The 23,493-nt window shown below is 49.1% G+C and overlaps 11 protein-coding genes across 11 annotated transcripts; 5 read left to right on the top strand and 6 right to left on the bottom strand.

The window, feature by feature from the left end:
- Positions 1-474: 474 nt before the first annotated feature.
- On the top strand, positions 475-2,837 carry N7506_006106 (uncharacterized protein; the record flags this gene model as incomplete). The annotated part of the gene is made up of 5 exons (XM_056955399.1): positions 475-900; positions 952-2,209; positions 2,294-2,582; positions 2,634-2,721; positions 2,778-2,837. 5 exons carry the CDS (start codon positions 475-477, stop codon positions 2,835-2,837), a joined length of 2,121 nt encoding a protein of 706 aa, XP_056809733.1.
- Positions 2,838-3,024: 187 nt separating this feature from the next.
- Positions 3,025-4,439, bottom strand: N7506_006105 (MCT family MFS transporter; the record flags this gene model as incomplete). Its single annotated transcript, XM_056955398.1, has 3 exons — positions 3,025-3,984; positions 4,057-4,198; positions 4,261-4,439. 3 exons carry the CDS (start codon positions 4,437-4,439, stop codon positions 3,025-3,027), a joined length of 1,281 nt encoding a protein of 426 aa, XP_056809732.1.
- A 916-nt stretch (positions 4,440-5,355) lies between these two features.
- Positions 5,356-6,787, bottom strand: N7506_006104 (uncharacterized protein; the record flags this gene model as incomplete). Its single annotated transcript, XM_056955397.1, has 1 exon — positions 5,356-6,787. The coding sequence occupies exon 1, from the start codon at positions 6,718-6,720 to the stop codon at positions 5,356-5,358; it is 1,365 nt and encodes a 454-aa protein (XP_056809731.1). The 5' UTR covers positions 6,721-6,787.
- Positions 6,788-7,585: 798 nt separating this feature from the next.
- N7506_006103 (uncharacterized protein) lies at positions 7,586-8,830 on the top strand (the record flags this gene model as incomplete). Its single annotated transcript, XM_056955396.1, has 1 exon — positions 7,586-8,830. One exon carries the CDS (start codon positions 7,586-7,588, stop codon positions 8,828-8,830), a length of 1,245 nt encoding a protein of 414 aa, XP_056809730.1.
- A 574-nt stretch (positions 8,831-9,404) lies between these two features.
- N7506_006102 (uncharacterized protein) lies at positions 9,405-10,143 on the bottom strand (the record flags this gene model as incomplete). Its single annotated transcript, XM_056955395.1, has 2 exons — positions 9,405-9,621; positions 9,695-10,143. 2 exons carry the CDS (start codon positions 10,141-10,143, stop codon positions 9,405-9,407), a joined length of 666 nt encoding a protein of 221 aa, XP_056809729.1.
- A 1,050-nt stretch (positions 10,144-11,193) lies between these two features.
- Positions 11,194-13,930, bottom strand: facB (C6 transcription factor FacB/Cat8; the record flags this gene model as incomplete). Its single annotated transcript, XM_056955394.1, has 3 exons — positions 11,194-12,384; positions 12,436-13,385; positions 13,441-13,930. 3 exons carry the CDS (start codon positions 13,928-13,930, stop codon positions 11,194-11,196), a joined length of 2,631 nt encoding a protein of 876 aa, XP_056809728.1.
- A 1,656-nt stretch (positions 13,931-15,586) lies between these two features.
- N7506_006100 (SET domain-containing protein) lies at positions 15,587-17,242 on the bottom strand (the record flags this gene model as incomplete). The annotated part of the gene is made up of 4 exons (XM_056955393.1): positions 15,587-15,664; positions 15,730-16,318; positions 16,374-16,900; positions 16,952-17,242. 4 exons carry the CDS (start codon positions 17,240-17,242, stop codon positions 15,587-15,589), a joined length of 1,485 nt encoding a protein of 494 aa, XP_056809727.1.
- A 559-nt stretch (positions 17,243-17,801) lies between these two features.
- On the top strand, positions 17,802-18,218 carry N7506_006099 (uncharacterized protein; the record flags this gene model as incomplete). The annotated part of the gene is made up of 1 exon (XM_056955392.1): positions 17,802-18,218. The coding sequence occupies one exon, from the start codon at positions 17,802-17,804 to the stop codon at positions 18,216-18,218; it is 417 nt and encodes a 138-aa protein (XP_056809726.1).
- Positions 18,219-18,419: 201 nt separating this feature from the next.
- Positions 18,420-20,230, bottom strand: N7506_006098 (Ygr210 GTPase family protein; the record flags this gene model as incomplete). Its single annotated transcript, XM_056955391.1, has 11 exons — positions 18,420-18,446; positions 18,501-18,621; positions 18,670-18,849; positions 18,903-19,108; positions 19,159-19,370; positions 19,420-19,451; positions 19,508-19,601; positions 19,661-19,929; positions 20,006-20,015; positions 20,076-20,133; positions 20,195-20,230. 11 exons carry the CDS (start codon positions 20,228-20,230, stop codon positions 18,420-18,422), a joined length of 1,245 nt encoding a protein of 414 aa, XP_056809725.1.
- An 848-nt stretch (positions 20,231-21,078) lies between these two features.
- N7506_006097 (uncharacterized protein) lies at positions 21,079-21,541 on the top strand (the record flags this gene model as incomplete). The annotated part of the gene is given in 3 exon segments (XM_056955390.1): positions 21,079-21,192; positions 21,255-21,397; positions 21,415-21,541. 3 exon segments carry the CDS (start codon positions 21,079-21,081, stop codon positions 21,539-21,541), a joined length of 384 nt encoding a protein of 127 aa, XP_056809724.1.
- A 958-nt stretch (positions 21,542-22,499) lies between these two features.
- N7506_006096 (uncharacterized protein) lies at positions 22,500-23,219 on the top strand (the record flags this gene model as incomplete). Its single annotated transcript, XM_056955389.1, has 1 exon — positions 22,500-23,219. One exon carries the CDS (start codon positions 22,500-22,502, stop codon positions 23,217-23,219), a length of 720 nt encoding a protein of 239 aa, XP_056809723.1.
- Positions 23,220-23,493: the final 274 nt, after the last annotated feature.

Genomic DNA, 23,493 nt, shown 5'->3' with positions numbered 1-23,493 from the left:
CCCGGAGGTTGCGAGAGAGAGGGAGCGGATTTATAAGGAGGCCTGTGAGCAGGCTTGCAGGGAAGCTCGAGAAAGGGACAGCCAAGCGTGACAAGGTTGACGGATAATATTGGCAAAGCTCTACGGAGTGAACATTGAAGGATTTAGAGAAAAGCATGACATGTCAAGATATTGCGTGCAAAATGTAGGAAAATAGCCTATGCGATTTTGTGATGTTCACCTTGCCCTTGTTTAGACCTCCGCAAAGCCCATGAAGGGGCCCCCCATCCGGGCCCAGAGCCCATTGCCCATTGCCCCCCCCCTGCTTTCTGGCATCCACAACGGATCCAAGCCGGAGTCCTCCAATCACAACATGCCAAGCCTTCGGCTCCGAGTCCAAATTTGCCGAAATCACCGAAATCACCGAGACCATCGAGACCACCTCACTAGCACAAAAGCTTGTGCTCGGCGATTGCTCGAGAGAATTTCAACATAATGTCAGAAACAGACTTAAGCCTAGTTAATGGCCATGGGCCAGTCAGCAGCTCGCAGCGTGTGGTCAAACCCAGCGCCAAGAAACGACGTCCTCCATTGGCCTGTGTTCAGTGCTATCAGCGTAAACTGAAATGTGGGAAGGAGTTTCCATCCTGTGGCCGTTGCTTGAAGACAGGAAACGCTGGCCAGTGCACTTACCGCAGGAGTTCAACGGAGTACTCGTCGGCACATGGGGCACTCGGCGATGGACACGCTAGGGGTGCTGGTGCTATGCCAACGTCATTGCACACACCAGTCTCCTTGATGGAGACACCAGAAGACAGCCGGATATCGTCCAACTTAGATGGCAAAATGACACATTTAAGAGGACAAGAACCTATCACCAAGTTTTATGGATATAGCTATCCTCTAAACTTTTACCAACAGGTAACGCACACCTTTTTATCGCAGATATGGAGCATCTTCTCACCAATGTAGTTTACGGAGCTTCGGCCTTACATAGCTCGCATCAAATCTGAGCACACGGCGATCAACACCCTTCGCGATGAGATCTATCCTCTCACCAATGATGAATACCGTCTTCATCCGTCAATACAAGATACTGTGCTGACGGACACCTTGAGGCGTCTAATTCCCATCAAGCCAGTCGCGGATACACTAGTACAGACTTATCTCGACAAGTTTGAGGTCACCTATCGAGTGCTCAATAAATCAGCTTTCATGGCTGATTACAATCAGCACTGGATAAGTCCGCTCTCTACACCCGCTCCATTTTTGGTGCAATCTCTCTTGGTGACAGCCATCGCAGCCAGCTTTCATCCAGAAATCTGCATCGACCCGACAAACCAAACGACTGTTCACAATCAAGCACTTGATTGGATTGAGACTGCGGAATCTTGGCTTGATTCCTCGACTAATCAGCGCCCTCAATCCTGGGACAACTTGGCGACTCATTGTCTGTTGCTTATTGCCAAACGTGCACATTATTTTCAAGAGGGCTTCTTCTGGACACACACTGGAGCATTGGCTCGGTCGGCTATGGCGGCCGGGTATCACCGTGAGACTGGCCCGACAGCAAGAATCTCACCCTATTATCGGGAGATGCGTCGACGACTATGGATGACGATCGTGGAACTTGATCTGCAAGCCTCGGTGGAGCGGGGAATGCCCCCAAGTGTCCGACCGGAAGACTTCAACATAATATCACCGCTGAATGTTGACGATGATAGTCTCCAGCAGTCAAACCGAGATCCCCTGGAAGGTGTAACGCTTGCTAAATTAACAGACACGTCCTTCCAGGCCATTATGTATCGTTCTTTGAATCTGAGACTGAGGATTTGCGCGCTCGTCAACGGATGCCACGATCAGGAGGATTTTGACCAGGTTTTAAACTTCGAAGAGGAGTTTGAAAAGGCTCTCCAGGATATCCCGGAATGGAACGACCCCCAAGGCAATCCACGACAACAGCAAGCTTGCTCTTACGTCAATAAATTACTGAAAATTCACATCCACCAGTACAAGATCTTGCTGCACATCCCATTCTCAATCCAAACTCCGCCTTCATTCAAATCCGCAATCTGCCGACGTGCAAGGTTGGATGCATGCTTGAAGCTCCTTGGTCATCATCAAGATATGATACATGACGGAATAATTCCAAGCCAAGCTTGCAGGACTGGGATTTTACTTGCTTCACTGAATCTTTGCCATGAAATCTACACCAATGTCGGGCCTTGTGGTAAGTTAAAGAACATCCTCATCTCTCAATCCTGAATTCGAGGTCTTCAAAGAAATTGGAAGCCCGTGACTAATTGACTCAAAGCCTTAAAAGAATCGACTTCCATTACAACATTTCCCCAAATCTCAGCGTTCATGTTGACTTCTGTTGAGCAGGCACTACAGATTTTGGAAAGGAAGGTCATTTTGACATTCCACGGTTTGAATGAATACTACGTACTCAGTATGATGATTGGCTTATTAAAGTCAAAGCTTTTTCCTGAATCACGCGCAACATACGACAAGGAGGCAGGAAACAGAGTGGTTCAGCTCTGCAAAACGTTGAAGAATCAACAAGCTGTCGTCCAACCACATCCTGGTTTGCCCACTGAAGTGTAAGTGCTCGAAGACTCAACGCGGCGCCGACCCAAATTAATTAGCTGTAGAGATGATGAAAGACTACGTACAGTTGACCACCAAGATGATGGAATCTCTGTCGTTCGCGACAGCGCGACAGAACTATTTAGCTCAATGGTATGTACTATTACTACGGGCTTATTGCTCTGGAATTTGCTGATGTTAATCAACAGTTCCAAGAAGATTTGTGGTTTGCTAACGATGGTACTGATTTCGCCTTTTTCAATGTATAATAATCTTTGCTCAAGTTTTACACAACACGGAAGACATGAGCTCACTTCAAAAAGCCCCGGTTTGTTTTGTTTTGCCGAACGAAAAGAGAGGAGAAAAAGGAAAAGCAAAATTCCGAGAAACGATCGATATAAAGACCACAACGCCTCACCTGGCTACATGGGGCACGCAAGATGACTCGGTATGGGGTCATACAATTTTCAGGAACTTCGCCTGTAGATTGAACCTCGCCACAGTGACCAGAAATGCCCCAACCAACATCACCACTCCACTGAATACCGCGGCCTGCGTGTAACTTCCATATCTTTCCAGCAAAGCCCCACATATAGGAGTCCCAGTCAGACCAGCGAGACCAATAATCGCCATTGACATTCCAAGATGCGTACCAATCTGGTCCGGACTTGGGGTAACTTGGGCAATGCAAGGAGACATTAGTGACACAATCCCACCGGAGAAGAAGCCATACAACACTGAAAATACAATGATCGACGCATTCGAGCTTGTCGCAATCCAGCACAAAAGCAGAATCCCAGCGCAGGCACCGTTGATGATCAAGATGTTGTAACGGCCAAGTTTATCTGCAGCCAAGCCTGGCAAAATTCTGCCTGGGACAGAGGCAGCATTGACAATTGACAAGATATAGGAAGAAAGGTGCGAGCTCATTCCATGGGATTGAGCGTATTGTGGGAGATAGAAGAACGGTGTAAACATCCCCCACATCATGAAAAATATACCGAAGGTAACGAGGGTATAAGATGCGCGAGTAAAGGCTGATGGCAACAGAATCTTGCCTTGACGAGGGGGTAGTCGCTCCTTTATAGTCGCCATTGCTATCGACACCATAAACAAGATGAGGAAGCCCGCAATTCGGACGGACCATCCAAATCCAAGGGACTTGTTTCTCAACATCTGGGTCAAAGCAATAGGAAACAAGACTCCCCCAATAGAAGACCCCGAAACCGTCACGCCGAGGGCTGCAGCGCGTCGCGTATGAAAGTAATGGCTCACACATGTCATGACCGGTGCAAACAACATGCCAGATGAAATCCCACCCAGAGCCCCTTGGGCAAGCATGAACTGATAATAAGTTTTGCAAAGGGATGTCATCATCACTGAGAGTACGATGCCGATTGCTGGTACGTGAATGATCTAATTGAGGAGAAGAATTAGTGGATGGTCATTGATACAAAAGAATTATTTTCAAAGGATTCAATCACTTACCGAAGCACCATATCGGTCAAATAATGGCCCACCGATGAGGCTGCCAGAGAAAAGAAAGCAGACTTGGACAGATCCGATCCAAGCGATGTTGGACGAACTCTCGTGGGCGAGAAAATGCTCGGTGTAGTATTCTTGGTAAACCCTGTGTGATTCGTCAGTTACGTCTTTGTGTTTTAGCAATTTATCGTAGAATTCAAAACATACCCAAAAGCGTTCATGTATCCAAAGGTTGAGAATGACACACAAAATGCCCCTAAAACCACCATCCAAGCTCGAGTGCCACCTTCTGGGAATTTTGATGTGGGTTTTTCTTGTTCGAGTCGGTCAAGTTCTTCGGAATCCTGAAGCGTGTTTTGGCTTGTCGATGCCTGTGGTGTAGACATGCCGAGAGTTGGCTGTGTATAAAACCCTTGGATGTTGTACTTCTTGTTGCTGGGTTTGCCTTGGGGTTCAAGAAAGAATAAGATTTCTAGCCGTGAGTGTTACCAAAACCATGACTATTTATACATGAATCCAATCTCAAATAATTACTAAAGAGCTTGAGAGAATGCTCGGTGTTTTCGCAGATTTTGCCGATCTCACGACGAGCGAAAATGCGGTTCAGCCGTGAGGCTCGGCTTTTTCGGGCATGGCACCAATTTTGCGAATAGTCCGAGCCTCCCCATGTAGCCCCCAACAGATCATGGCTATTTTGACCACCTAGGAATTGGGATTTTCCAACAATTTTGATCCCAATTATGCATATCATGTAAGCACCGATAATAACTACTCACATGCCCAGATTGATCCCACGGCAAGATAACGAGACTTCAATGTTGGAATGACTCCCAATCTGGCCGGGCGTACCAGATATCCTCGACTGTATCTCGAATGATGCTCAGATCGTATTTGTTATGATCATCGGAAGTAGAAGAAGAAGACCGAACATTTCGCGGGTCGTAATGCACTGGCGGCTCGGCAAAGACTTGGGAATGCACCGCCTGGGAACTCTCCATCCTCTTTTCATTTTTGGGTGCTGTATAGCTCATCAAAAGAGAAGAAAACGATAACACGGGGGCCAACGCAATATCTACAACGGTTTAAACAGGAATTTCACTTTCTGGAGCTCGAAGCACATGGCTTGGTTATGTCCAATGTAAATACTGTTCAACCCACATCCACTAGTACTGCCTTTTATAGATGAGGAACCTTGGAAGGAAAACGAATACCTAGGTAGTAACATCCTTCCACATAATCTAGCAAATCGTCTTGGTTCCAAGGTTACATACAAAAAGAGTCAAGTTGATCTATTAGACTAGCTCATTCATCAAGAACAACCATTCCCAGCCGCCGAGCAACCGCGCTCATATCCACGCCACGCACAATATTCGTATTATCAGAAAGAACCTCCCAATCATTGACCTTGCTACAATGATTCTTGTAGAAGTAAACTCCGTTCTCGGAGACAAATTTTGCGCGATCAAGAACGACTGTGAACGTGCCAGATTCGTACGGTAACCAGTTGTACAGATGATTTTCAGGGCCACGAGGAGTAACTCGTTTTGCAGCTGGGGGCTGATCCTTTTCTGAGGGGATATTGTGAAGGGCGCCAATAGGGAAAGGGCTTTCCTGGCTTTCTTGATTTTGCTGGGATAAACTTTCAAGAACTTCATTTTGGGCAGGGCCGATAGCTGACCAGGAATTGGACTTTGGAATAAAGAATTTGAGGGTGAGGGTTTTATTGGCCGGCAGGTGGGAGAGGACAGACGCTGTGAAGAGACGCGCTGTGCTTTCGAGAGAGAAACCTGCCGTGTGGCGTATATGACTGAGAAACGATGTGTGGACAACGTATTGAATGTCAGAGGTTTTGCCCTCAGGAGTATTGGTGACTGTAACAATGTCGGCTTCTCTAGAAACCTGGAATGCCGGACCAAGAGAAAAGCCACTAACCGAGGTTTCTTGGCCGAGCTGGTCACGAATCTGCTCTTCTGTTAGCATATCCTGGTCAGGAGGTTCGCCCTCATCAATATCCAAGGCATATCGCTGATCGGCATAAGAAGAGACGTTAAGGAACAAATCGAGGATTATCATCTGGCCGATGTCCATTTGCTCCGTAACACGCTCGATGGATAGTTCAAATGCCTCTAACCTGAGGTCTTCATTGTCCTCGGGTGAATGTTGCACCAAGTCAGCATTAGCGCGTGTGCTAGAAAATGTGCGGTTGAAGTAAAGTAAATCCGGGCCTTCGCCGATCTCCTCAGCCTCCTCGGAGTCCTCCATATTGCCCACTCGATAACTGTGCGATCGCATCAGAACGCAAAATCCAATATTAGATAGGCGATTGGGACGATTCCATCGCGCAATCAGTGGAAGAGGATTTTCGACTCCTGACCGATGTTGCTGCTTGCGACGCGCGATTTCCATGCGATTATGCTCAATACAGGCAAAGCCATCGGGCGGGCGGTATGAGTAAATTTCGAACAAAGGCTTCACTTCGTCATCCGAGAACGTCTGCATGAGGTATTCTCGGAGCTCTTCGTGGTCGTTGTCCAAGGGAACAAGACTGTAGACCTGAATGGGAGTTTCCAGATCGGGGTCTGTCTCGTATTCTGGCGAGACATACTGCTCGAGCACGACAGGATGACCCAAATGGTCCGTGTAGGTGCGCACTTGCTGCCAATGCATCTCAGATCTTGCAGCTGGGGCTATGGTTGGTGCAAATGAGCAGCGACCTTTGATGGGGAAAACAGGTTTGAAAGAAACTACTGAAGTAAACGTGGGGAGCGACGGGCTTAAATGGAGGGGAGGGGTGTTACATAAGCAGGGAGAAGATTGACACTTAGGGCTAATCGACCAAGTAAGTTCAGCATCCGGGCATGATGAGAGGAGGTACGTATGTAGTATGGAGGAGGGAATGTGCAAGTGTGTACTAGTAGATTGAATGTGGGCATCGCCGTAATCACGAGGGACACGATTGAAGTCGTAGTCGAAGGTCAAGTCGTAGACGGATCTACCCTCAAGCTCACGCTTGTTCAGATGACCCGGGAGATACGTACTGCGGATCAGGGCGCGGCGGGTAGGTCTCTGTCTCTTCTATCACTCTGGCATTGAGTCTGTAATCTCCGCGCACTGATAAAGTGAAATTCACTTCTTCCTCTGTCAGAAGGAGGGCGAGATGGTATTCATCTTATGTTGTGTTGAGACTACCGTCTCATCGATAAATTCTCGACTGGGGTTTGTTCGCCACCCAGTGAAGCTCAGTAGATTGCTGAGCTTTTCTTCCTCTCTCTTCCTCTCACTCACTCACTCCGTCTCTCTCCTCCCCTCTCTCCCTCTCCCTCTTCTTCTCTCCATCTTCCTCTCCTCTCCATCTTCTTCTGTCTTTCTCATCGTCTCGCACAAGAAGATCACTTTTGTCAGTATTGATCCAACTTGATCTTTGATATTGTGTCTTTACTCCCATACGCTCTTTACCCACGAAGAAAGAGAGTCACATCAACTTTTCCTTCTTTGGTTAATCATCTCTACAAGTCCACAGCCGATCGAGGTCATGGCTTCCTCAGCTGGCCCTGCCAGGGGTAGACAAGTCGTAGTCGCGTCGACTACGCCTTACAACACCAAGGGATTTCGTGAAAACGGTCATGCTGTCCACTCAGACGACAAAGAGGATAGCGACGGAGACACCGGTGACTCCGGCCTATGGAAGCACCAGGGAGACCGACTCCCAGAATCCCAGGCTTTATCCCATATCGACTTCGTCGATATTCCGAAGCTGAAGCCAGATGGATCAAATTTCGAAACTTGGAAGCGCGATGTGAAGCAAGTATTAGCTTCCCTCGGCATCCATCAAGTCTTGCGATATGACATCCGACGCCCAAAACATTCAGATCCATCTCGCGCCACATGGCGATTGTGGTCCGCCCGCGCCGCACGTTGGATGACCGAGTCTCTCGAGCCCGAGACTTGCACCCAGATTACAATTGGACTCGATGGTGTGGATTGGACAACTAAGGCTGACAATCTGTTTCTCGAAATCAACAAGTGGATCAAAGTTGAGAACAAGTTCAGCGACGTCGACCGTGAGTTCAACAAGTGGGACAGCATGAGACGTGCGGATTTCGCGTCGGCTATTCAATACCTTCAGGCAAGCCAGGCGCAGTTGGACAAGCTCAACGACTACAAACTGCGACTGCCTCCATTCGTTTGTCTGAGTCGAATCTTGAATGAGTTGGAATATGAGCTTCCACAGATTGCGTTGATCCGGGAGAGATTGGAAAGCAACAATTCTGCACCACAGGACAGGTGTCACGATACATTCTTGTTTTTTCTCGGTAAAATCAAGCATGCAGCAGAGAGATCCGTTGTTTCATCGTCAAAATCAAGCCGCCAGAGCAGCCAGAGCCGCGTTCGTGATCTGAACAAAAGCACTCATCAACCTGTCAGTGAGAACACTCAGAGTGATACACGCTCTGATGGGTTTTTATCTTTCTTCAACGAAGTAAAGAATACAGTAGAGAAATTTGTCTCTCCACCTGCCAATAACCGTCAGACCTGCCTTGGAGACCGAAAAGAAAAGACCCGCAAACCGAGCTACGAAAGCCGAACATCTAGCAGAGATACATCGGAGAGTCGCCGTGAATATCGCAAGGCTTCCAGGTCTGTGAGTGGTAGACATCGAAGGAAGCTCCACGATTACTGGAAGGAGCAACATCATCAGCAATCTGAATATTTTGAAGGCAGATGCGTGTTTTGCGGCAAATCCGGACATGTTGCAAGATTATGTCCCCATTCATGAAAGGCAAATACGTGTTGAATTCTGTCGGAACCTTGGTATCTAATGATGCCAAAAAAAAAGCTGTCATGTCAAAATGCAGCGTTTCAACGACAATTTTGAGCTTGCCGACAGCTCTCCAATAGTGACGGATTGGTGATGGGATTTTTTTACATCAGGAATAATGAGTGATAATAGCGTTTTTACAAATACCGATCGTATACCAGTAGAGTCCGGACCCCGGATCCTTGATATAGAATAGAAAATCCCTATGCTCAGCTCATATAAGAATGCCACTCTGCAGTTGGCTGCCCTTCAGCCGAGGACTGACCTTTGCTTTGTCAATTGAAATCCACTAATCAAAGAATAGATATGAAAGAAAGCCCTGCTCAAGAAATGATAAGCACCAAATGACGCTGCAATCAACATTCAATAGTAAAACGCATCGCTAGCCCACTAAAATCCAAGATGGCTATTCATTCTAAGTTTCTAAAGTCGGCATAACAGAGCCTTGGTAGCAAAAAATATCCACTCTGCTGGTAACTAGCTCCCGCACCAGACCCATGGAACCACCACGCTAAAATGAGCCTCATCTCCATCAACCCCGTACGCCATGAACTCTTCCCAAGTGCTCAGTCATGTTATCCCGACGACCAAATAGTTGACCACACTCAAAGCAAGGAACAGAGCGGGGCGTGATGTGCTGGGTTTCAACGTGTCGCATCACTGAACGTTTGCATGCGAAGGTGCCGGAGTATGCACAGTCTTTCCAGTCACAACGAAAAACACCGACGGTGCCCTTGCGCAAACCATTGCTATGAAGATGTGTTAGTAATTAGGCTAAGTTAAACTTGAATGTAGATAGGCCTAAGCACAGTTCGCACTTACGCTTGTTTCTTTTGGCGTTTCAGCTGATTGTCGCTTCCAATTTGCCATTCGGTATGAGTACCCGTGCACCCAGTTGACACACAAGCTTCGTGAATGGGAGCATTCTGGTCGGGAGATGTAGTCTGAGTGATGTTCTCAGTGCCAATGTATCCTGTCCCTATAGCTCTAGGCTGGTTGGAGGGGAGGTTTGCCCTGTATTGACCGAATTCTTGCAAATCGAGCTGATACCATGGCGAAAGTTCAACTGGATCGGTATGAATCTGTGCATCGGGGTATTCGAAAAAGCCACCGACTGATGGGTCATCGTTGGTGGATGTTGAAAACGAATTTTCAGTTTGCAAAAGAGACGTCTGAAGAATGCAGGCTTCGTTGATATTGCCAGAATCATCAATGTGCCAATCCAAGTCGGACACTTCCAAGGAGTTTGCAGTGTGGCATGGCCATTCCATTGTTAGAGACCGACTGTGATAGGATGGCTGATGTATGGAAAAATGGTAGGCACAGAAAACCGCTATTGTGAATCTAGTAAAACTCTTGTAGTGGATTTGCTTCTGTTTTTCGGTCCATCGAAAATATCTTGGACTATATACCTATCCTGCGGCTTAGGTGAGTGAGTTGCCTTTCAAATGTTCTTGGCGGCGCACCTGATAGCTAATCGTCCACCTGCGGCCGCTGGCTGGGCAGCGAAGAGTGGAGCACCATGATGTGATATCGTCCAGGATCTGCACGGGTCCTCAAAGTATTTCTGTGGAATATTTGCTGTATCACACTAGGGCGCCCGGTCCCAGCGGTCTCTGGCCTCTTCTCTCACCTCCTTTCCAGCCCACTAGGTAATTCTTGGAGAATTTCCACTGCGGTCACATACTACAAGGCCCTTGGGGTTATCTGCGCGTGGCCAGTCTCCGGTCGATATGGTCCAGGGATACGAGACTGCAGCTCCCGAGGTCCCGTTTGGGGGGGGTGGATTGGGACTTTGTTTGTCTGCTGGACTACGGCAAGTTTTAGCACCCAGTTGGTCCATTTCCCGGTAGACAAACAAAGTCCCAATCCTAACCACCTGGGCATAGAAGTAGGTAGTCCCGAGGTCCAGAGCTCTAGATAATCAAGGCTCCAGGGTTGTTCTTACATTTCTTTAAGTTGAAGGTAAGCGTGGCTTGTTTACTGCATTTAAGGATATATCAAGACCTTGGGCTTTCGTTGTGCCTATATCCATCCCGTTACGAATGATGGGTCTCGACTTCGAGTAGGTCATGTTTTCCAGGTTTATGGGTGATATCGCTGGATTTGTATATACTGAAGCCCCAAATTCACCCAACCTAGGTAAAACAGCAGAATATCGACAAATATCAACATCGAACAAGAAAATATTCATAGCAAACACAAAAATATGAAAAAATATGAACGCCACCACAGGTATCATAAAAAGAATCCAAAAATCCTGAAACCAAACCAATATTCCTATACCCCAGCGCAAGTGAACCCCAATATTATCCAGACATTTAGACGGCCAGCCGTCGATCCCAGCCATTAACAAGACCAAACTCATCAAACTCCTCGACCTTATCATCGGGCATGCCGAAAGCATTGAAAGGGTCCATCGTATTGATATCCTCCGGAAGTACGCGGACATCAGCATACGGCGCCAGCGAGTCGTCCGCGCTACCCATGCTTTCACTGGAGTAACTGAGAACGCTCTGCGTGGTGTGTTCTTGTTGAGGGGCGAATTCACCACTGCTGGCAGACCAGGCCTCTGGTGAAAGGCCGTGCAGCTCGGGCTGGGGGATGTTTAGAGGCGCGTCGTTGGGCTTGCGGCTGTATTCTGCTGTGATGGAGGCGAAGGGACCGGGGTCCTCACCGCATTCTTTGCCGCCGTAGATGCCGGTGAAGATGTTTGAGTAGCCGCGGTCCATGTCACTGAGTACGTATTCCCAGTCGGCCATGGTGATGGCGCTGGTGGCGGGGTCGGAGGGGGTGGAACAAGACATGGAACGATGGTGCTCATATCCCATTGGCGCAGCTAGGCGGGGGTCAGAGGAGCGGTCGAGAGGAGAGTGGTAGTGTGGGCCGGGGAGTTGATCGGAGTGAGATGGTGGTAGGCTGACCCAGCTAGGGGATCGGAGAGACTGGGCAGCGAGAGGAGGTGTGGCACCGGAGATGGTGTTCCGGCGAGATTGGGGTGATGGAATATGTTGCTGCTGCTGTTGGTCACGAACAGAACCGCATCGTGACTTGAGATCCTGCGCATTTTTCTTGGGAGACTTGTTCGGTTTTTGCATCGGCGCGTTCATCTCCTGGGAAGTCTGGTGCTTTCCTATGGATGGACGTCTTTCTGTGTGTAGAGCGACCAATGTGTTAGACAGCGTGCCGAATTCGGCAGCGGCCGCACTGGACTCCACTCCAAGGTACAACATGGCAGTGCCAAGTAGCTTCTGGGATTCTTTTGCCAGCTTGCTATCGCGCTTGACACCTAGGCTTTGCCATAGCAGTCCGAGTCCGGAAAGGAAGACCAGCTCCTTCCGGTTGATGCTGAATGAAAGACACAGTCGTCGCTCATCCAGCAGGTCAAGGATTTGAAGCATATGCTTCGCGGAGTCAGACAACGCCAAGACTGAAGGAGACCGAAGACTGTCGTCAGCAAAGCAAACTGCCGGGCGGTGGATCATAGAGCGAATAAGATAGTAGACGAGGGACTGTAGCGAGGTCAGTGTTTAGGTCTCCGAGTATCACATGCTTGTACTTACCAGAAGCGGGGATCGGCTGCTTGTGACATTCGTGCTAGGCTTATCTTGACTGAACACCAGGCGAAGGTGAGCAGGCAGATTTTGAAGCCAGTCATCCAGCTGTCCAGACACTGCGCGCATCTTCGAAACATGAACATCGTAGGCGGACTTCGAGGCGTAAAGGTCTTCCAAGGCCTTATTCAAAATCCTCGCAGCGCCGAACAGTGCAATAGCACTAGAAATGCGGGTAGGCTCGCCAGGGAGAGTTGGCAAGAAGCCAGTCTCAGTCACATTCTCATCATCTATATCGACTGGGTACTCGGCTTGGATATCCTCTTCGCGGAGAAGAACAGGCATGCCCGTTAGTGCGGAGCTGAACCGATCCAGCACATATTGCGACCAGAAGACCTTCTTGCGAGTCTCATCCTCGAGGGGGTTGTCTGAGCGATCTTCATTCTCATGTAATCCCAACTGGTGGCAGATATCCACTCCAAGAGCACGGTAGCGCAGCAGTGTGCGGTAATCGCCCTTGGTCATGCAGTAGATCTGACCAAGAACAAAGCACTGCAGACTGGAGATCGAAGTGTCGCTCGATAACGAATCGAGGGTAGCTGACCAATTTTGCTCAAAGAATGTAGGATCTTGGTTTGTTCTCGGCATAGAAGAGACGGCTGCAATGCCGAAAATCAGGTTCAACTGCGCCATGACAGGGCCGTTGCACTGCAGAGACTCGGCATTGTTGAGATATTGTTCATAAGCCTTCAGAATAGTCGGGCGATGTACCACGGGGTACAGTGGTGCCCATTCTTGAAAGAAGATGTTAATCAGCTGATCCGACACCAAGCGGGGTGGCGTTTTCACAGCCTGATGTAGTGCACCCTGAGATACCGAGGATGGTAAGGCGGTAAGTGCTTCGGTGGATATCTTGGTCACTGACTTTCCTTCGCTGACCAGCTTATCGTTGAAGACATCTGCGGGATTACATTAATTTTCATGCTCTCTGGAGATGGGAAATATTAGACTTACCAGCGAAGCCCTGGGTGCTAGATAACCCGGTATAAGGGTTATGCGATGGCCGAGGTTTTCTATTAGAAGGTCTCTCCACACGAATAACACCCTCCGACGACTCCGAAGTGGTCGATCTCACCGTCGCGGAAGCCGAGGGAGATCGAGCAGACGCGGCTCGTTGTGAAGGTGGTGTAAACGAATGGATCCGAGACAAGACGTCGATCTTCTCATCTTTCTCGTCCAAAAGGTCCTTTAAATCCTTGACCTCTGTTTCTAAACTGCGAACTCTTTCTTCCAGCGATTCGGTATATCCTCGAGGGAACGCTCGGCGGCTCAGTTTGTCGCTAGTACGGCACTCGAAGCCCACGTTGGCGCATTGGGAACAGCAGGGTCGGACACCATCACAGCGGATCTTTTTGCTTCGGCATCGGTCACAGGCTTGGGCGATGCGGCTCGTCGTACCAGTGCCGCCGACCTTGATCACTTTCATGGGCAAGATACCAGGCATGTTGGACAGATGGGGCGCATGGGCCGCCGGGTACGTGATTTGGGTTGTTGCGTCCGGAGTGTCCAATATATGGGCAAATACTGGTCGAAATAGCTGCACGAGGAGGGAATCTCAGAAGTATGAAGAATGAGGCCTAAAGCATGGGGGGAAAGATGGGGGAAACACGCCAATGCTGAGTCAGGTGGGGACTGCTGACCTTCGCCTGCGCCAATAAACTCAGCCTTGTATTGGTTCGACGGCAGTATTCTCGTTTTTATTACATTCGTACCAAGGCTGGGCTCGATCGTAAGCCGTTTCTCTTTTGCCCCGGATTCTTCCTCTGCGTTGGACATTCCGATCTGACGGGGGTCCCCACCTGCATACCCCTTATCACGGAAATCACAGCCTCAACTACTCATCTACGATGTTTTCACAAGGTTCAACCGTGCCGACACGAACATCAGGACACCTACTGGCAAGGATTACAATGTTCGAAAATAGAGTATAGATGTCCAAATCGGATTCGGCAGCTGGCTAGTTCCAGTCCCGAGGGTCCCTCAGGTCGCATGGCCAGCTACGCTGGTAGGACGATCTAGGTCCGATCATCGGCCTCATCCATGGTTTGAAACATCCATCTCGTTATTGTCCAACACCATATCTGGGGGACTCTGAAATAAACTGGAACTCGCGTAACGTTGAAAAGTACACGATACAACCCTAGCTCACGGACGGCAAAGACACCTGCTGGCTGAAGTCATTTCCAAGCTTTGAGATCACTGGATTCTATTTCCTCTGGCACTTACATCAATGCCGAGAATTCCCCAGGTTTTCTCAGAGTTTAAATCGCTACGGTGAAGCAATATCTACTTCACAGTGGCGACCCCAGCCGTTCACGGAAGTCTGGGGAAGTTTCTCCGTAAGACCACCTGGGAGGTCAAGGAACAACCGGTTCCACCTATGGAGGTGGCTGATTTCATGAAAGGGTAACCAACGACACAGACAAATTATTCGGGATAATCGGGATTGGGCGTTCGAGTGACAAGTTTATGTGCAGCGAGTTTTGGCCGAGAGATGTGCGAACCATGGGAATTAAGATGGCCCCACTGAACCGGGATTTGATCGACTCTCTCCACCCAATTTTGGAAGTAGTACTTTTTTTTTATTCTGTGCGCTCTACCTCGCACGGGTCATTACACGATCTGCCGAACTCGACTGTGCTTTGTCCCCTGATTTAGAGTGTGGACGAAAACTACGGTCCAGCGGATCCCCCGGTAATCGGATTTCCTACTTCCCCCGCATGCGCTTCCGACCCTGCAGATCATCGTACTGTACGGAGTATAATGAGTCGACGATTGAGGAACGTCATACCCGCTAGTGGAGTTAAACATTATCTGTTCTCGTACTTGTAACATCGGCACGCTAGTTTGCAAAGTGGCGTCTCCGTGTCGAATAATTCAATGCGCTACAGCTTGTGGGGAGAGAACTGATTTTTGGGGGTGATCTGGCGGGAGATCCCTGGCTTGATGCAGTGCAATGCACGCCTAGTGCGCTTGAAGTGGATCCAGAAATGCTTCATGTTGTACTCCGTATGTGCTCGTTTTCCATGCTCGTACGGAGTACTTGGGGTAGGTGTCTAGGCGGTTTTGATCGTCACATCCTGCCATCATTTCTCTGACATCATGAAAAATCCTCCACTTCTTCTGTTTGCGACCGGAAATAGGTAGCGATGGTTTCGGATGCCAGCAATTCAGTCCTCTGGTTCCTTGGTTAGTACGCAAACACAATTCTGCTCGGACAAGGGGTCTTGTGACATAACTCACCTGCTTGATTAAATCTTCGACGGCCTGTTCTAAGAGCTCGCCCTCCAGTTTTCGGAACTGAAGAATTGTCTCGAATACACCAGGTCGAAACAAGGACTCAACAGCCACATTTTCCTCGCGGAGATTGGCTAGGATTTCTTCCGTCTCCTGCAAATGAGCGAGTTGCGTCTCAAGCCGTTCTAGAAGGAGAACTGCGGCGCGAAGTTGGAAGATTTCCCACAAGGGATCGGCGGCTAGAAGCTCACGGAGATGACCAGGTGATTGAACCTTCTCATCTTTCCAGCTTACTTCCAATTCTCTGCCTCCGTCGGTTGTTTGTGCCAGGCCAAAGTGGAGTCCATCTTCCTCATTCACACACGCTAACCAAGCAAGGGGGCTCTCCCATGTCACTCTCTGCGTTTCAACGGCAGTGTGGGCTGCTAGAATGCGCAATCCAGTGTCATTCTGACAGAATATTTTCTTTGGTAGACCAAGTGGGTCATCTTCTGGAATTTCAAGGTTCAATGATATCTCACTTGTTTCAATTCGGTCGTGTTCCAAGAACCCGTAGGAGAACAGCATCTCGGAGGCGGGCTTCTCGTCGCCATATCTATCCAGTGTCAGTACATCAAAATCATGCCACCAGCCTGATTGAAGCAGCTCACGAAATTGTAATCTCGTCCCCGGGCTGTACGGTCTTGCCCCACCGCAGTTGAAGGACCGCGTCGCCCTTGGAGTTTTCGTCATACAGCGCTTTGACGGTATCCCCAGAAACGTGGTTGGCCATGTCAACACAAGGAACCATTGCAAGACCGCTACCTGGGAGATCCAGCATGCGAGACCGATAGGCAGCATCGACATACTTCCAGTCGTCAATCGTCAACGCGCCAGTCCTCTCATCCCACCAGATTTGTTGACACCACGGAATTGCCTCAGTAGCTTCACGAAGATTGTCAAACTCTTTTTCGAGAGATGCGAGTTTCGCGTCCAATGCGTCCGCCAGCGATGTTCCCCGAAGAAGCTCCTGCTCCTCCGAGGTGTAGAATGTAGGCAAGGGAAACGACGGCGGCAGGAATTTGACGTATTCGGACCAGGGATTAGAGATGCCGACAATTTGATCATGTGACTGGAGATCAGGGCTGTTATGCGACAGCTGAATCAGTAGGAATATCAGGATCGCCCCTCGAGCTGTCTGCGAATCTTAGTTTGGTTGCGCCATGGGGTGGGCGTTTGTAGCTCATACCCTTCCAAAGTCACCGATCGCTTCCAACACATCGCGCAGGTATGGGTCGGACTTGGCATGATTTTGCACAGTCTCCAAAGATATTATTAGATCAGATGGTATCTGGAGCAAAATTTCGGGGTTCGTATCGCTCTCGCTGCTGGATTTGCTTTCTGTTGCGACAATTCCGCTGCCCTTGTCGGCGCCATTTTCGTCAGAGCCGAGTTGTTGGAATTCAATGCCATATAACACAGCCCCATTAAGCCGCTGCCAGGCTGGGAGGGTTCTTAACGGGAGGTATTCGCGTTTCATGGCGTATTAGGTTGAAGAAAGTTGTGCCGGCATGTCGAACGCCGATGACGATTTTCTTATCGATAAGTGGCCGATAAGCCATCTTATCGGGGTCACCTACGGCCACTGACATTTGTTGGGTTACAACTTACAAGTCGCACATATAGATGACAGGGAAGCACCTATATTTGCTTACAATACAGAGGGCTGGTGATTTTATTGGCACATTTTAATCTCTCTGTCTTTTTTTTTTGTTCTGCGGAGACGAACGCAACATCACAAGCTGCAGCTAACTCTCATTGAGACTAGTAGAGCTACTCTCAATTCCTCCTCTACATGCATCTTGGAGATAAAAGTGGTCTGAATAGCTACGCCTATACCCACGTCTCCAAAATCGTACGCTGCTCTGCAATAGGGGTCAACCCGGTCTACATCCCCAAATACCATGGTAGAGATTTCGCCTTGATCATAAAGACGTCATAACCCCGAAGGCCAACTTACTAGGGATGTGGCTCTAAGATCGCATTAAAATGGAGCAAGTCGGTCGTTTCTTCTGTTTATAATCCCTCAACCCTCAATTATGCGCATGGGCATGGTCTACTCTACAAAATTGAACAACATGTCAATCGCCGGACTACCTCGTCGTATGCTACCCTTGCGAGCCACCATACCGTCGGTCGCTCGTACACCAAATGTACGGAATTACTCCATATTGAAGGAATGGAAAGGAGGGGGTGAGCACACGACCGAGCGATCCAAAAAGGGCGACACTGCAGATATACACGCACACTCGTCGGCATCTGGTATGCAAGAAAGGAAAACACATGAGGGTGCTGGAGATCCCTCCAAATCTCAGGGGACGACAGAAACAGGCGGCTCCCAGCATGGCAAACAGGCCAAAAAAGATAACCCCAAAGCGCCAGAGCCTATTATTGGAATGAATGACGAGCGAGGAAAGGCAAGTTTGTGCGAGATCATCCAGGGTTCACATTGCTGACTGCGCTTTGGGCTCGTAGAAAGGACATTGAGAATGAATACGTTTCGAGATCGTGATATTTTATGGTGTTTTTGGTGCTCGGCATATTTCTATGGATTTCGAAGTCTGATAGATATAGGTGGAAAAGATGATCATGAGGCATTTTCATTACCCATCTCATTTCATGGCAGAGACTGTACATAAACCTTGGAATGGAAGGGTCTATCGACCAACCTTGAATGAAAGGATCTGCAGGTGTTTGTTAATGAATGCAGCCGGAACCGGTGTATTTCATGTACTTACGTCGTGTTTCCCGACAGCCACAAAATCTTCTTCAGATACTCGTGTTCCGCCAACACCTTCGATATAGTTGATAGGCACATCGCCCATGACCTTTCGGGCGACATCGCCGACAGTGCTGTTTCTGCGAGATGTTAGATGGCCCAATCGCTATCATGGACGGGATACTTACTTCTTGACTAGAACACAGTCCCGGAACACGGCAGTTCCAGAGCCAGAGTTGAAAGTCTGCACATTGCGGACAGGGAAGATCGGTACAAGGCCCAGAAGCTCTGCGGCTCGGGACAGGCACTGCACGACACCAGTGGATCCAAATCGGTAGAGCACCATATCTTTCAGGTTCTCAACTCGGCTATTTCAAAGTCCTGGTTAGCAGGGGTTTTAACTTCTGATCTGGTGACATACGTTTTCAGTTTCTCGTCCATCTCCTTGAGGCCACCGCCAGTCGGGTCACCCATTTCAATCAAGTCTTCTCGCGAATCAACAAACTCGCTACCTTCGACGTACTTGATGTACTCTTGTTTTGCTAGTCGCCGAAGGAAGACTTCGGATATAGCAGAGCATAGCACAATGCTTTGTGGGTCTTGCATCTTGGCAATTTTGCTGACGTTCTAATATGTTGATTAGCACAGGAACTCGACTCTCTGTGAATTCTCCATACCTTGTCCGCGTCTGGGTGGTCGATCTTGTTTAGAGCGAATACGGTAGGGAACTTTTCGTCGATGAAAGCGTTCACAACAACCTCTACCGTCTCGTCTGTCCATTCCTCCAGGGGCTGTTTGATGGCCAGTTTGTCCATGAAGCGAGCAACGGTCTGTTGAGTACTTCCGTAACCTGCAAACTGTTTTTGCAGTGTGTCGATAGGGTTGGCCTCTGTACAGCTGTCAGCTACCTCAGCTAGTAATTCAAGCAGTCTACTTACTCAGTGCCATGTGTCGCCTCTTGATAGATCCCCTGTTTAATGTAAATCAGTGTTTGCTTTCGCTTGTCCTCAACATGTGCCAACATACCATCTTTCCATAAGGTTTCCAAGCACCCATCGCACAATCTCTCCACGCAGCCATTCGATATCTACCGAGGGGTCATATCCACGGGTGGCCTTTCCTGTTGTGGTTATCAGCCTTAGTCCTGCCAGGTTCTGCATTGGCGCGCATTCCACTGACCTTCAGCATCCGTGGTCCCGCTCACGTCCACAACGTGAATGAGAGCATCGGCTTGACGCAGATCATCCAAGAACTTATTACCCAGACCACGGCCCTGGTGCGCACCTGGCACGAGACCCGCGACATCTAGTAACTCAATTGGCACGGAGCGCCGTCCCTCGTGACACCCACCGTAATTGGGCTGGCATCGATCTGAAACGTTGTGTCGCTGACAGGGGCACTCGATCTGAAGGTATCCGATAGCCCGTTGGGGGTCAATGGTCGTGAAGCTGTTTGGGGGTTAACACGGTCTGCGCGATCTTCGATAAGGCGGGAACCACTTCGGCGCAATCCAGGCACACGTACGGGAAGTTTCCTAAAGACGGTGATTGTCAGCGCGTGGGAACCGGTAATATAGCTATTGCGGCAATCTTACCAACTTTGGAAGTCGCATCAGTCAGACTGTTCAATGTTGTGGACTTTCCACTCGATGGCTGTATGCCCCTCACATCCGCGGTCAGTGGGGTGATGAGACGATGGAGGGGGACATTCTACCTTTCCAACCAGTCCAATCAGCGGATCTCGAGGCATAATGAATATGTGAGATCTAGACCCAAGTGATCCTCGAAAATAACACAGCGATCAATTTCACCAAATCCTTACTGGCCTTGACGACTCTTCGATAAGAAACATTTTCTGCCGTGCCAAGAGGGCGGGCGGTGATTCATTTTCTACCAATTTGGGACGCCGACTTTGACTCCTGGCTTGACTATCAATTGAAGGGTTCCATTGGTTGATATATCGGCGAGGTCATACTCTGTATTGGTTTGGAAAATGCGAAGGGTATACATATGAAATAAATGCTATAGTGAGACCATCCATGCAGTTGCAGCATGCCGAACACGACCTATGACATTGACGCCATCCTGGTGCTACTCCGACTCTGAACACTTCTCATACTTTGGACAAAAAATCGGAAAGAGTTAGTATGAAATGACATTTCCCATTGTCCATGTAAATCGACTCCGAGGTCTCAGTTACTCGTCGGATTAATCTACGTAACTCCAGGGCTGCACGATCGAAATATTTAGAAAGATCTCGAACGGCATGAACACATCACGCGCTTGTGGTTGTGCATGGCATTTGCTCGAAACAAGCAAGTTACAAGTGCGGGTATCCCCTCAACTATGACGCTCTTTCTCCATTGATCTATCAGTTTTTGCGTTGGCAGCCGGAAATATTCGAATGTTGGTTTCGGTGGAGAGCCCTTCCCATGGCCTGGATGGTTGCATGTCGTCATAACATCAACGTCACATATGTCTTGCCATCGAGTGTCAGAACATATATAAGTCTTGAATCACCCAAAATGTTTTAAACATTCAAAAGCATCTACAAACTCCGTGCCTATTACACCTCCACCTTGAGCACCAATTCACACAATGTCTGACTCTACTTTCCACACCACCGCTCAGGACATCCGCAAGGCTGAGTCCAAGCTTGCTCAATCTCACGGTGGCAAGCCTCCTGCCAACTCCGATGTCTCTCAACTGAAGGTGAGCATACCTCTATCCACTACCACAATTCAATTGTACATTTACTGACTCATTCGATCCAGTCCGTCATCGACCAAAACACCAACAAGCCCGCCGAGGTCGAGAACACCAAGTCCAACTTGCCTTTGCCCGAAGACCCTCCCGTTGCTAGCGACTGGAACTCCTCGGACGCGCGCACTACTGCCGTCGGATCTGGGCGCTTTGAGTTCCCCCTGACAACAGTGGCTTGCGCGAGGGTGCTTCTGCCCACAGCAGTGCTCGCGTTGACGGCAACGTGCTGCACACCAACACCGTCCCTGGCAACTCTGTTGATCCCCAGGCCACTGCTTCTCACGCCTCAAACCACTAAACTATATAACGATTGATGGATACATGTATGATAACCATTTTTGAAGTCATTATGAGCGATTGAATGAATTCTCAACTTTCACCAAAAAAAACTCTCTACATCCATAGCTGTAAACTATACTCGCCTATTCCACCCCAGTATCTCGAATCACACGACAACCCTGGAAAGTTACCAGAAAAAAGCCATGCATGCCTAGTAAGCAGTGGGAAAGTGCAGATCACATAGTACAGGTGGGTTCAATGGAGCTTGGCAGGGTCTGGATGCAGCGAGGATTTCGTTGTACATAGCTCGAATCGATCACGGAATTAATTTGCATTCCAAGGTATGAAAGTAGATAGAGTATGTAGCAACCAAAGAGCAACACTCAATGCACGTCATGATTCTCACCGGATAGATCCGTATGACTCTATGCCAGCAGAGCGAAACTGTGGTGAATATAGAGATGTTTGTATTGTTTGCAACCAAAATCTAGGCCTGACGTCAATTACCGTTTCGCCTCCCACTTTCTTGCAACGTCGCCAAGCTGCTGGTAGATGATCTCAGTTGACATAATTCTGGACAAGCATGTGGGGCGCAAGTGATCATCTTCTGGAAGCAAGATCACATCAGAGGGGAGCTTCGACCCGCTTTTCCCCTTGATCGGTATCTTGAACCGCCAAACAGAGTGCTCCGATAATGCCTGGTTGACGTGACTGCAACTGGTCGAGCAAAAATGTTCTTGGGTACATCTTGCAACAGTTGTCAATCAACGTAACCATGACATCAGAAATCTTCAATATGCGATCCCTTTCGACCAGATCATGTCGACATTGAGTTCAAATGCCACCGCTGGCCAGGGTATATAGTAGGTCTGCCATCGCGGCAACCAAAGTTTTATAAAAACAATTATCTCTCAATACCCCAACCGTTCAAGACAAACAACCACATCTCAATACACAACCTCTCCATTTTATAAATCATGGATCTCCAAGGCACTCCTCTTCCCCACGGCGCTCGCAGCACCAAGGTCACCAATGATCCCCGGGCTCAGCAGCCCATCGAAGAGCCTTCTGGCCCCATCACCAATGACTCCCTTGCCGCTGAGTCTGTCCGCGAGGGCGGTGCTTTCTCTGGCAACCGCGGCGCCGAGCCCATGGGTGTCTCTGGCAACCAATCCACTGTGAACAACACCGACACCTCGTCTGCCACCAAGCTGGGCTCCGTTCCCGTCGGCGGTCTTCGCGAGGACCGCGAGAGCCAGCAGAAGTACCCCGAGGCTCTCGGTGGCCAGGGTAACTTCCCCGGCACCCACCTGTCCCAGTCTGGCTACACCGGAGGCTCAACCGCCGCCAAGAAGGAACTTGGCCTCAACGCTGGCGAGTACTCTACCGCTAGTGGCAGCGGCCAGAGCCAGTACAACGCTGGTCAAGCTCCATCCTACGTCAGCGATGTGACCGGTGACATTCAGCACCCCAAGCCTGATGGTCGCGGCATCCACGAGGGTGGCTTCCACTCCAACGACGCAAAGAACGCTAGCTTCAATGCTGACATTGGCTCTGAGCAAGACCCTGGTCGTGAGGCTATCAACCAGTTCCAGCGCAGCAACGCCCGCACTGCCAACGACGCTGGCCGTCCTGACGAGCAAAAGATTCACGCTCAGACCCCTTACGAGCACCTTCAACATGACCAGCGCGCCTAAAATCGCATAATCCGCTGGGCATTTTTTGTTAGGTTTTGTTTGAAAGTTACGAGCGAGCGTGTGTTTACTCAGCTCGGCCTGGGGCTGAGGCTATGAAAACTTAATGGTTTATGATCGCATTTACTTTGATGTACGATAACACATAAAATACCACCATTCTTGAAACATTTATAAGTATCACAACTTAAGTCATGTAAAATGTACTTTTTAAGGGCTATGGGTATCGTTGACGCCCAGCCTTGAATCTGTTACCACGTATATTCAAATTCCACCT

Source organism: Penicillium brevicompactum (genome assembly GCF_028827555.1).
Source record: "Penicillium brevicompactum strain IBT 35665 chromosome Unknown utg000005l_segment0_segment0, whole genome shotgun sequence".
Taxonomy (NCBI): domain Eukaryota; kingdom Fungi; phylum Ascomycota; class Eurotiomycetes; order Eurotiales; family Aspergillaceae; genus Penicillium; species Penicillium brevicompactum.
Note: the sequence above shows the minus strand (reverse complement) of the source record. Positions and strands in the feature narration are given on the sequence as shown.